The sequence below is a fragment of the Hyla sarda genome, chromosome 4 (assembly GCF_029499605.1).
Source record: "Hyla sarda isolate aHylSar1 chromosome 4, aHylSar1.hap1, whole genome shotgun sequence".
NCBI lineage: Eukaryota > Metazoa > Chordata > Amphibia > Anura > Hylidae > Hyla > Hyla sarda.
In genome coordinates, this window is record NC_079192.1 from 102,242,242 (window position 1) to 102,254,036 (window position 11,795).

At 43.7% G+C, this 11,795-nt stretch overlaps 1 protein-coding gene across 2 annotated transcripts; it reads left to right on the plus strand.

Annotated features, from left to right (window-relative positions):
• The first annotated feature begins 44 nt into the window (after positions 1-44).
• Positions 45-10,372, plus strand: LYSMD4 (LysM domain containing 4). Of its 2 annotated transcripts, none has more exons than XM_056569242.1 (4): positions 45-230; positions 2,290-2,362; positions 8,073-8,358; positions 9,634-10,372. In XM_056569242.1, the coding sequence occupies exons 3-4, from the start codon at positions 8,086-8,088 to the stop codon at positions 10,201-10,203; spliced, it is 843 nt and encodes a 280-aa protein (XP_056425217.1). In that variant the 5' UTR covers positions 45-230; positions 2,290-2,362; positions 8,073-8,085; the 3' UTR covers positions 10,204-10,372. The 2 variants fall into 2 exon arrangements, with proteins under 2 accessions (XP_056425217.1, XP_056425218.1); XM_056569243.1 differs by having other exon boundaries at positions 45-226.
• Positions 10,373-11,795: the final 1,423 nt, after the last annotated feature.

The window sequence follows — 11,795 nt, forward strand, 5'->3', positions numbered from 1 at the left end:
GCCAGTTAGAGAGATAGGTGACCTGTGATTGGTTGAAGCAGCACCGTCCCTGAATCTGATTGGTCGAGTATCTCCCCTGGTTGGCATCGTCTCTCCATGTACAGTCCAGGTGGCTGGGACCCGGCTGAGCAACTAGAACCGAAGAAGGGGAGGAGGGACGAGGCACCCGGGGGGCGGCACAGTCCGGGGATCCAGGGCCTGCTACGGTCTGGACGGAGAACACTAGGCAGGTAGTTTACTGGTCCTCAGCTGAATGCCTGCGCTTTATGTAATCTGCAAATGGCTGCCGAATAGTATTTGAGGCTACAACACAGGACGGGACATACACAGCAAGTGTTCTCTTCAGTGTCCTCCAACCTGTGGCACTGCTGGCTGGGCATGATGGGAGTTGTAGTTTTGCAACAGCTATAGACTCCCAGGTTGGGGAACACTGCCATAGAGGATAGTGAAGTGTTTCCCCTGCCAGTGCGCCTCCAGCTGTTGCAGAACTACAACTCCCAGGATGACATTATATGCTGATCCAAATGTCTCCTCAATCAGGGTACCTCCAGCTGTTGCAAAACGACAACTCCCAGCATACCCGGACAGCCAAAGGCTGTTCGGGCATGCAGGGAGTTGTTGTTTTGCAACAGCTGGAGGCACCCTGATTGAGGAGACACTTGGATCAGCATATAATGTCCTCCTGACAGCTCTTATTTCTCAAGGTTAGTTTAATGCTGTAGCAAAACTACAACTCCCAGCATGCAGCTCGGCAATGTTCAGAAGCCACATAGAACAGTGTTTCCCAACTAAGGTGCCTCCAGCTGTTGCAAAACTACAACTCCCAGCATGCAGCTTGGCAATGTTCAGAAGCCCCATAGAACAGTGTTTCCCAACAAGGGTGCCTCCAGCTGTTGCAAAACTACAACTCCAGCTGGGAGTTGTAGTTTTGTAACAGCTGGAGGCACCCTTGTCGGGAAATGCTGCCATAGAGAATGACTGGAGGGCTGGCTGATAACTTGCTTTATTAATTCCCAGGAGCATCACACCTCTATGCAATGAAGGGGGCACAGGCCCTCTCACACAGCTGATGGGTGGGGTGCTGAAAGTCTGCCCCCCCCCTTTACTCCTGTGTTAAAAAAAAAAAAAAAAATCAACTGGTGCCAGAAAGTTAAACAGATTTTTAAATGACTTCTATTAAGAAAATCTTTATCCTTCCAGTACTTATTAGCAGCTGTATGCTACAGAGGAAATTCTTTTCTTTTTTAAATTTTTTTTTTTGTGTTGTCCGCAGTGCTCTCTGCTGACACCTCTGTCCATATCAGGAACTTTCCGAATCCCCACAGCAAACCTCTCTATGCGAGATGTCAGCAGAGAGCACTGTGGTCAAGACAAAAAAAAAAAAAAAGCAAATAATTTCCTCTGTAGTATACAGCAGCTAATAAGTACTGGAAGGATAAAGATTTTTTTTTAATAGAAGTAATTTACAAATCTGTTTAACTTTCTGGCACCAGTTGATTTAAAAAAAATAAATAAATAAATAAAAAAAAGTTTCCCCCCCCCAGAGTACCCCTTTAATGGTCCATCATAAGGATAGGCCATTTTTGGCACTTCACTCTCACACTCATGGCCTAGTGTGGTATATTTGCGCCGAATATTAACCGTGTATTTCCTTTAGTTTTTTTTAATGTTAAATGCCAAGTCTAGGCTGCTGTGAAACAGACTCCAAACTTTTTGGGTAGGTTACTGAATGTTGTCACCCTATAAGACGTTGCAATAACTCCGTATGCATTTCGGGGCGGCTTTTTACAGCCGATTTCACAAGAACAAATTGGCGGCAAACTGGAACTAGTTGTGAATTTTGAGCGTGAAGGGCTTGGGATTTTACAGGCAGACCACCACTTTAAAGGGGTATTCCAGGAAAAAACTTTTTTCTTATATCAACTGGCTCCAGAAAGTTAAACAGATTTGTAAATAACTTCTATTAAAAAAAATCTTAATCCTTTCAATAATTATCAGCTGCTGAAGTTGAGTTGTTCTTTTCTGTCCGGCAACAGTGCTCTCTGCTGACATCTCTTCTTGTCTCGGAAACTGCACAGAGTAGAAGAGGTTTACTATGGGGATTTGCTTTTAAACAGGGTGGTTCCCGAGACAGGTGTCATCATAGAGCACTTAGACAGAAAAGAACGACTCAACTTCATCAGCTCATAAGTACTGAAAGTAATTTACAAATCTGTTTAACTTTCTGGAGCCAGTTGAGATATATATATATTATTGAGTTTCTTCTTTTCTGTTTGTCTTTTCCCCCAGTGCTAATGGATATTTGTCTTCAGCTTGAAGGCCACCGGTAATGGTTGACAGGAGCGGTATTTCAGTATTTCTTGTAAGTATACTGACTGTACGTTTTATATGCCGAGCTGATATTAGACTGTGTTGTATTTGTATTATCTGGGGCCAGTGGATCTGTTATGTACTGGACATGAACAGTGCCAGAGATAACCAGAACACGGTAAAAGGCGATCGCCGGTGTGGTGCCATATTTTGTGATTTGCCGTGGAATGTGTTACATGACTCGGCTCTTTTCAGTGCTGGACTAAGACAGCTCCATTGGCTGACACCCGCACACCCGCCCCCTACTATTGGTTCCTTAGGGGGGTGCGTGTCACGTGACCACAAATATGCTGTCTCAAACACCGTTCCCTACAGTGTGAGTTCAGCTACCACAGCAAGAGGATGTCTCCTGCTGTGATAGCCGAAGCGCTGCGACTGTAATGTAATTGATTCCCCACTATGGGGACCGTGCTCCTGTGGGGGGGATCTGTATGAGATGCCAGCCGCTACGCTCAGCTTATGACACCCGCGGGCGCACAGTCCCCATAGCGGGGAGAGTGTCACATGTCAGCCGCAGTGCGATCCCATAACGGGGACTGTATGAGATGCCAACCGCTCAGCTTATGACACCTAGCCGAAGTCACACTGAAGGGAACGGTGTTTGAGACAGTATATTTGTAAACATGGGACATGCGCACAACCGCCCCCCCCCCGGAATAGATGGTAGGGGGTGGCTGTGCACATGTCAGCCAATGGAGCTGTCTTAGTTCTGTAACACATTCCACAGCAAAACACAAAATATGGCACTACACCGGCGTTTCCTATAGGGAATAAATGGGGCAGCTGGAGACTGTTCCTAAAATCCCAGTAGTTGGACCTCCTGCAATCTGATAGATAGATAGGGGATAACATTTGGTAGGGACCACTGCACAGTTGGAAAACCCCTTTAACCTCTTGAGGACACAGGGGGAAATCATTCTGCAGGCACCCCCCCCCCATATTGGCAATCGCCGCAAATTGCTGGTCTGAATTTTTGGCGATTCTGGGTCAGAAGGGTCTCCGGTGACCCGGAAAATAAGGGGGATCGGGGCTGTCAGACACAGCCCCGATCCCCTGAAGGGATAGGAGTGAGGTGGCAGGAGTGCCACCCCTCCTATCCCTGCAATTGATCGGTCAGAAGCAACCGACCAATCGCAGAAAGGGGGCGGGGAGGTTAAAGTTCAGTTACCCCGCTCTGCCCACCTATGGGTGTCCGGGCAGAGCGGGGAAACGGTGGAGCTCACCTAATCCAGGTGCAGGGGGCGGCTTCGATGACGTCATCCTGCGACGGCGGCGCAGAACTTCAGCGGTGGCGATCTGGGTAAGTGGTCTGGAGGACCACAATTTAGAGTCTCTAAGCTGTGGCCCTTCAGATCTTGCAAAACTACAAATCCCAGCATGCCCAGACAGCAAATGGCTGTGTGGGCATGCTGGGATTTTTAGTTTTGCAACACCTGGAGGGCCACTGTTTGGAGATCACTGTGCAGTGGTCCCTAAACTGTGTCCCTCCAGATGTTGCATAACTACAACTGCCAGCATGCACAGTCTGTCAGTGCATGCTGGGAGTTGTAGCTTTGCCACAGCTGGAGGCACACTGGTGAGAAAACACAAAGTTAGGTAACAGAACCTAACTCAGTGTTTTCCCACCAGTGTGCTTCCAGCTGTTGCAAAACTAGAACTCCCAGCATGCACTGACAGACCCTGCATGCTGGGAGTTTTGTAACAGCTGGAGGCACACAGGTGGGGAAGCACTGAGTTTGTCTGTTACCTAACTCGGTGTTTCCTCACCAGTGTGCTTCCAGCTGTTGCAAAGCTACAACTCCCAGCATGCAAGGCCTGTCATTCCATGCTGAGAGTTGTAGTTTTACAACAGCTGGAGAGGTTTGTGACGGTCGGGGTTTACAGTGAGTATCCTGCTGCAAGTTTGAGCTTCCGCCGCAGCTCAAACTCCCAGCGGGAAACTCACTGTGAACCCCCGCCTGTGTGACTGTACCCTAAAAACACTACACTACACTTCAGGTATGCCCTTGGTCCCCAGGAGGTTAAAAAATCATGATCCTTCCAATAATTATCAGCTGCTGAAGTTGAGTTGTTCTTTTCTGTCTGGCAACAGTGCTCTCTGCTGACATCTCTGCTTGTCTTCGGAACTACACAGAGTAGAAAAGGTTTGCTATGGGGATTTGCTTCTACTCTGGACAGTTCCCGAGACAGGTGTCATCAGATAGCACTTAGGCAGAAAAGAACAACTCAACTTCAGCAGCTCATAAGTACTGAAAGCATTAAGATTTTTTAATAGAAGTAATTTACAAATCTGTTCAACTTTCTGGAGCCAGTTGATACATATATATAAAAGTTTTTTTCCTGGATAACCCCTTTAACACTCTTTAAACTGTTTGGGACACCTATAAGAAAAGCTGGGCCCTAACATGAGTTCTGTGTTATGCCAACACTAAAGTAAGCGGGGGCCCTTCATGTGTGGGGTCGCCTCCAAAAGCAACTTTTCCCACCCATCCAGTAGCAATTTGGTGATAAATGCTTTTTGCAGGAGGATGGTGACTGTCCCAAGGCAAAAGTCATAACTAAGTAGATGGTGAAAAAAACATTGAATTCTTGCATCCATGGCTAAGAAACTCCCCAGATCTACATCCCATTAAAGGGAATGTCACCATTTTTTTTTAACCCCTTCACGACGCAGGACATAAATTTACATCCTGGTGAGCTGGTACTTAACGCACCAGGACGTACATTTATGTCCTATACATAACCGCGAGCTCGGGTCATGGGCGGCAGGTCCCGGCTGCTGATAGGTTTAAATAGTCCAGCAAGAGCAGCGTAACAGGCTCATCATGAAGAGGGGGTTTTCTTTATTATTTTATTATTATTTTGTATATTTTCTTTATTCCTCCATGGCACAAACGATGGTGTTTACCATATCACGTAACATGTATGATAAAAACCTACATGGGTTGAAACGTTGCGTTGTATAAAAACACAATCCGGTTGCTTAGTGGTTGACATTATGTAGTAACCTGAATTATTATTTCTTTTTTTTTTCTTTGCTATTTCGCAATTTTAGATTGCTAAAACTGCCAGATTTAAACACTGGAGAGTATTAAAAAGTACCTGTCACCAAATAAACTGTTCTAAACTACCTCTATGTTCCATAACTACTCCTAACACCCCTCCCACCCTTAAAAAAAAAAAAAAAATGTTCAGTTTAACCGTATGGACCTACAGAATAAAGATAAGGTGCCATTTTTACTGAAAAGTGCTCTGCGTAGAATTTAATTTTTTTCTTTGGTTTCGCTTTTGATTTTGTGATGAAATGATTGATGTCATTACAAAGTAAAATTGGTGGCACAAAAATCAATGGTTATAGTTTTTAGAAGGGGAGGAGATCCTCAAGGGGTTAAGATCCCCCTACACTTTAGACAAAACTAGGCACAAATGTTTTCCAATATTGGACATTTACTTGTTAAAGGGGTACTCCTCTGGAAAACTTTTTAAAAAAAAATCAACTGGTGCCAGAAAGTTAAAGGGGTTATCCACCATTACGGTGATTTTAGTACGTACCTGGCAGACAGTAATAGACATGCTTAGGAAGGATCTGCGTTTGACTTGGGGCTAAATGACTATGTCATGAGATTACCATAACACTGTGGCTAGCTTTTTGTGAACTGGTATTTCCTTTTTGAGTTTTCCTCTTTGCCTACAAATCCCATAATTCCATTTTCCTCCCTCCCACACATCAGCCAATCCACCCATTGAAACATAAATGAGCTGCATCCATTCAAAAGACCTGTGGTTTTCAATCAGGGTGCCTACAGCTTTTGCATTAGTTGCAGATTGATCTCTCTCCCACCCAGTGGTCACTCCACCCATTGAAGCAGACAGGCTCCCTGTCATCAGCTGACTAGTGAGTCAGGTCTTGGCCGCATTGCAACCTGGGAAAAAACTGAGATAACAGTAATTTTGTATGCTGTTAATAATACATATTGGGGTGGAAATCACAGAAGAATTGTAAGAAAACCGTCACACATAGGTACAGACACTATATTATGAACTACACTAACTTTACAGCCCCTGTAGCATAGTCAAATAAAAAAAAAATCCTGGAATACCCCTTTTTAACAGATTTGTGAATGACTTCTATTTAAAAATCTTAATCCTTCCAGTACTTATCAGCTTCTATTTGCTCCACAGGAAGTTCTTTTCTTTTAGAATGTCCTTTCTGTCTGACCACAGTGCTCTCTGCTGACACCTCTGTCCATTTTAGGAACTGTCTGGAGCAGGAGAAGTTTGCTATGGGGATTTTCTTCTCCTCTGGACAGTTCCTGACATGGGCAGAGGTGTCAGCAGAGAGCACTGTGGTCATGACAGAAAGGAAATTCAAAAAGAAAAGAACTTCCTGTGGAGCAAATAGAAGTTGATAAGTACTGGAAGGATTACGATTTTTAATTAGAAGTAATTTACACATCTGTTTAACTTTCTGGCACCAGTTGATTAAAAAAAAAAAAAATGTTTTCCAGGGGATTACCCCTTTAATTCACCACAGGTCACATTTAGTTACACAAAATCTCCATCAGAATCCAGATAAATAGAAACTCAGTTTGAGAGTATTAGTACATACACTGAATTTTATGCTGCTCATTTATTTACATGGATTTGCACAGCATAAAATCCACAGTGTATACACTACGTGTTAACATAACCTAAAACAGGCCTAAGAGTGACAAGGGCCCTTGTGTTTGCTTTGTACACCTAGACATGTAGAAAGCAGGCATCCACCCATGAGAGCCTTCTGTTTGTATAGTGTCATGTGTTGCTGAATGTGTTTGTCCTACTGTACATGGGTACATAAGGCACAATCCAGCCATCCACAAGGTTATCAGTACAATCTGAAATAGGAAGACCTTTTCAGTGCCTCTACCTTCAGTGTTGGGGAGGCCCTGCCCATGTCATTTATGATGTGATTGCCTAAGGCAGTGTTTCCCAACCAGGGTGCCTTCAGCTGCTGCAAAACTACAACTCCCAGCATGCCCGGACAGCCTTCGGCTGTCCGGGCATGCTGGGAGTTGTAGTTTCGCAGCAGCTGAAGGCACCCTGGTTGGGAAACACTGGCCTAAGGCTACATGATACATACTCAGATTAAAGGGATACTCCACTGGAATTTATTTTTATGTTTTAATCATCTGGTGCCAGAAAGTTAAACAGATTTGTAAATTACTTCTATTTAAAAATCTTAATCCTTCCAGTACTCATCAGCTGCTGTATGTTCTGGAGGAAGTTCTTTTCTTTTTGAATTTCCTTTCTTTCTGACCACAGTGCTCTCTGCTGACACCTCTGTTCATTTTAGGAACTGTCCGGAGCAGGATAGGTTTGCTATGGGGATTTGCTCCTACTATGGACAGTTCCTAAAATGGACAGAGGTGTCAGCCGAGAGCACTGTGGTCAGACAGAAAGGAAATTCAAAAAGAAAATTTCCTATGGAGCATTTAGCAGCTGATAAGTACTGGAAGGATTAAGATTTTTAAATAGAAGTCATTTACAAATCTGTTTTACTTTTTGGCACCAGTTGATTTAAAAAAAAAAATGTTTTCCAGTGGAGTACCCCTTTAAAGGTTACAACATGTGTTAGTTTGCTGCTGTCTTCCTTCCGGTAGTTTAGATACCTGACCTCTATTTTAGTTAGTTCATACTCACTGTCTGCTTTGCTTATGCAGGGATGTAACAACCATGCGCCTGAAGAAGGAACCTTCTCACTCCTTCCACCCCCCGACTACGATCCATTCATCTCGGGGAAGCCATGTTTACACATTTACCAATGGGTCAGCAGACCTCGACAGCTTTTCAGAAGACGAACTTGACGTTACAGAGCTGCGAGCGAGAGGAGGGGAGCTACACAGACAGACTCCATCAAGGGAAAGAGTCGGGGACATCGTTCTGTTGGAACATAACCTTACAGAGAATGACAACCTTAACAAACTGGCACTGCAGTATGGCTGCAAGGTAGTTACTTACGTCGATATTCCAATCTTTTTTTTTTTTTTTTTACATTTAAAGAACGTCAAAAGGTATTGCCAGAAACTGGTCCTAGGCTAGGTTCAGACTAGGACAGCGTATGCATTGTCAGTCCCCATAGACTACAATGTACTCCTCTGACTGAATTAGATCATTGTTTTTGCGGCAGAATTTCACCGGGAAAGCTCTGCCTTAAAAAATACTATAGCGTGCACTGTGCAGCCAAATCCAATTGACAGCAATGGGACTGTGCTGCATTGTAATTACGCTATGAAATGCCATAGTCCCAACTTAGCCTTTTACATTTTGGCTTTTTTTTTTTTTTTACATCATGGACAATTTTTAGGTCATTGGCATCAACCAACTGGCGTTAAAGGTGTACTCCGGTGGAAACCTTTTTTTTTTTTTTATCAACTGGTGCCAGAAAGTTAAACAGATTTGCAAATCACTTCTATTAAAAAATCTTAATCCTTCCAGTACTTTTTAGGGGCTGTATACTAAAGAGAAATCCCCCCCAAAAAATGCATTTCCTCTGATGTCATGACCACAGTGCTCTCTGCTGACCTCTGCTGTCCATTTTAGGAACTGTCCAGAGCAGGAGAAAATCTCCATAGCAAACATATGCTGCTCTGGACAGTTCCTAAAATGGACAGCAGAGGTCAGCAGAGAGCACTGTGGTCATGACATCAGAGGAAATGCATTTCTTATTTGGATTTCTCTTTAGTATACAGCCCCTAAAAAGTACTGGAAGGATTAAGATTTTTTTTTTAATAGAAGTGATTTACAAATCTGTTTAACTTTCTGGCACCAGGTGATTTAAAAAAAAAAAAATAAAAAATAAGTTTTCCACGGGAGTACCCCTTTTAAGGTCCAACTGATAGATGGGGGTGCTGGAATGGGCCATAGCACTCAAACAAGCACTGCGTTTTTTTTTATGACCAGGTATGGCTCCTTCCATTTTATAGCGGCTCTGCATGGCAATACACATAGTTCAGTTTCGGTCATCTTACTAGAACTGTTCTGCAGTACCAAGCACATCCACTACAAAAAAATCATTGTTCTGAGCATGACCAACTATATGAGTATGGCTGCATATACTGTGGCACCTTTACCCATCTGTTGCAGTGAGTCTGAACCTCCACCGATCCTATATTGATGTCCTATGCTGCTGCTATTATTACCATTATGTAACTCTGCTTGTACTGTAATTTTCTCTGCAAACAGCATTAACCTTTCCTAATAATACGTAATTTCCTTCTGTAGGTAGCCGATATTAAGAGGATAAACAACTTCTTGACAGAGCAGGATATGTACGCCTTAAAGACCATTAAGATTCCGGTCAAGGTTCATAGCGTTTTGACAGAGCGGTACGAGGAGGCCAGCGCACAAGGCCCATCAGAAGATTCTATAGACGTTGTGGTTGAGTCTGGCGATGAGGCATCAGTCACTGTGACGGAAAACAGAGATATAACTCAGTACTTCCGGGAAATAGACCAGAACATTGAAGCTGCAGCTCAGAACCAGGAGCTGTTCAGTGAATCATTAGATCTCGGTACAAGCAGCCATCAGCTCTCCTCCATCCTCGCACACAAAGACCCCAGTCTAGGAGCAGACTGGGGCATACGATGGTGGAATGCAGTTTTTATTATGCTTTTAATTGGAATAGTGCTGCCAGTATTTTATATCCTTTACTATGAAACATGGAAAGGCCAAGAACAATTACACTCTGCCAGTGCCGCAGTCTCCGCTATGCCAAACACAAGCAGAGATCTGGCAGGACAAATTCCAAGACCCTTACATTATGCTCAAAGACCTTTTGATACAGGAGGCTAAGATGGGAAAGAACGTTTAGAGCTAACTTGTCACTGCATCCTGCCTTTATGTAAACCAGTATATTAACTCTACAGTGCTGCTTGGTGAGGTTTACCATTGACTACCCCAGGAGCATTCATTGTAGGTGTTTTAGAAGATCAACACTGGGCTCGCCTCCTATACCTTTAATCTGTTTTACTAAATCCTCTGATGCCAGGACTGTAGAATGCTCCAGATGGTCATAAAGTGCTGCTAGTCCCCATTATCTCCTGATGTTGCAGACTATATCTTGGCTTTCCCTGGTTCTTTCTTATCAGGATGTTTACGTGTGTTGCTATGGCGATTGATTTAGCATTATAACCTTGGTGAAATATTCTAATCTGCACAGCAGAATGATTGCCCGAATACAGAGCTGGAACGTTACAGAACAGTGCAGGGTTTAGTGTTTCCCTCAGATATATATTTTACTAGTATTGTACTTCTAGACATGGAAGTAAAATACCATGTTGGTTAAGTGTAAAAAAAAAAAAAAAAATGCCCTGTGTGAACAGAGATGACACTCTAGTTTATGATGCCAGGACTTGATCCCACTCACTGCTGTGTGGATGTCTCACTGACTTGGCAGGACATCATGTTACATGAGAGTATTCTGTTTCACAGTCAAAGGTTAGTAGACGCTATCTGCTGGTTGGTCTGGTTGGTCTATAATAATGGCTATTAAAGGAGTAGTGTAGTAAAAAATCACTTAGCCCCTATCCAAAGGACAGGAGATAAGTTATAGATGGGAGGGGGAGGGTCCCAGCAGTTGGACCCCCCCCCTTATCTATAACTTATCCCCTAACCTTTGGAATAGGGCCCCAGGAGTCTGCTGTACATACATGTAGATAAATGGAGGGGGCGTCGGCCGCAGCTTCCTGCAGGGGGTTGGAATGGCGCCTGCAATGACTAAAAACTGTCGTTGGCTCAAAATGTATTGGCGTTTTAACCCCTTAACAACACAGGACGTAAATGTACGTCCTATACATAACAGCGAGCATCGGAGCAATGCCCGGATCACGCGCAAGCAGGTCCCGGCTGCTGATCGCGTGGATGTTCGCCATTAACCCCTCAGCATTGCAGACACTAAAATGGATGATCGGATCGCCCACAGTGCTGCCGCGGCGATCCGATCATGCAGAACGGTAGACTGAGGTCCCCTCACCTGCCTCCGCTGCCTTCATTGGGTCTTCTGCTCTGGTCTGAGATCGAGCAGACCAGAGCAGAAGATGACTGATAATACTGATCAGGGCTATGTCCTATGCATAGCACTGAACAGTATTAGCAATCAAATGATTGCAATAAATAGACCCCTATGGGGACTATTAAAGGGTAAAAAAAAAAGCGAAAAACCCCCTCCCCCAATAAAAACGTAAATTGTCCCATTTTCCCTATTTCACCACCAAAAAGTGTAAAACAAAATAAATGTACATACATATTTGATATCGCTTCGTGCGTAAATATCCAAACTATTAAAATATATTTAAGGTAATGATACCGTACGGTGAATAGCGTGAACGTAAAATTTTTTTTTAAAAAAGTCCAAAATTGCTGCTTTTTTAATATTTTATTCCAAA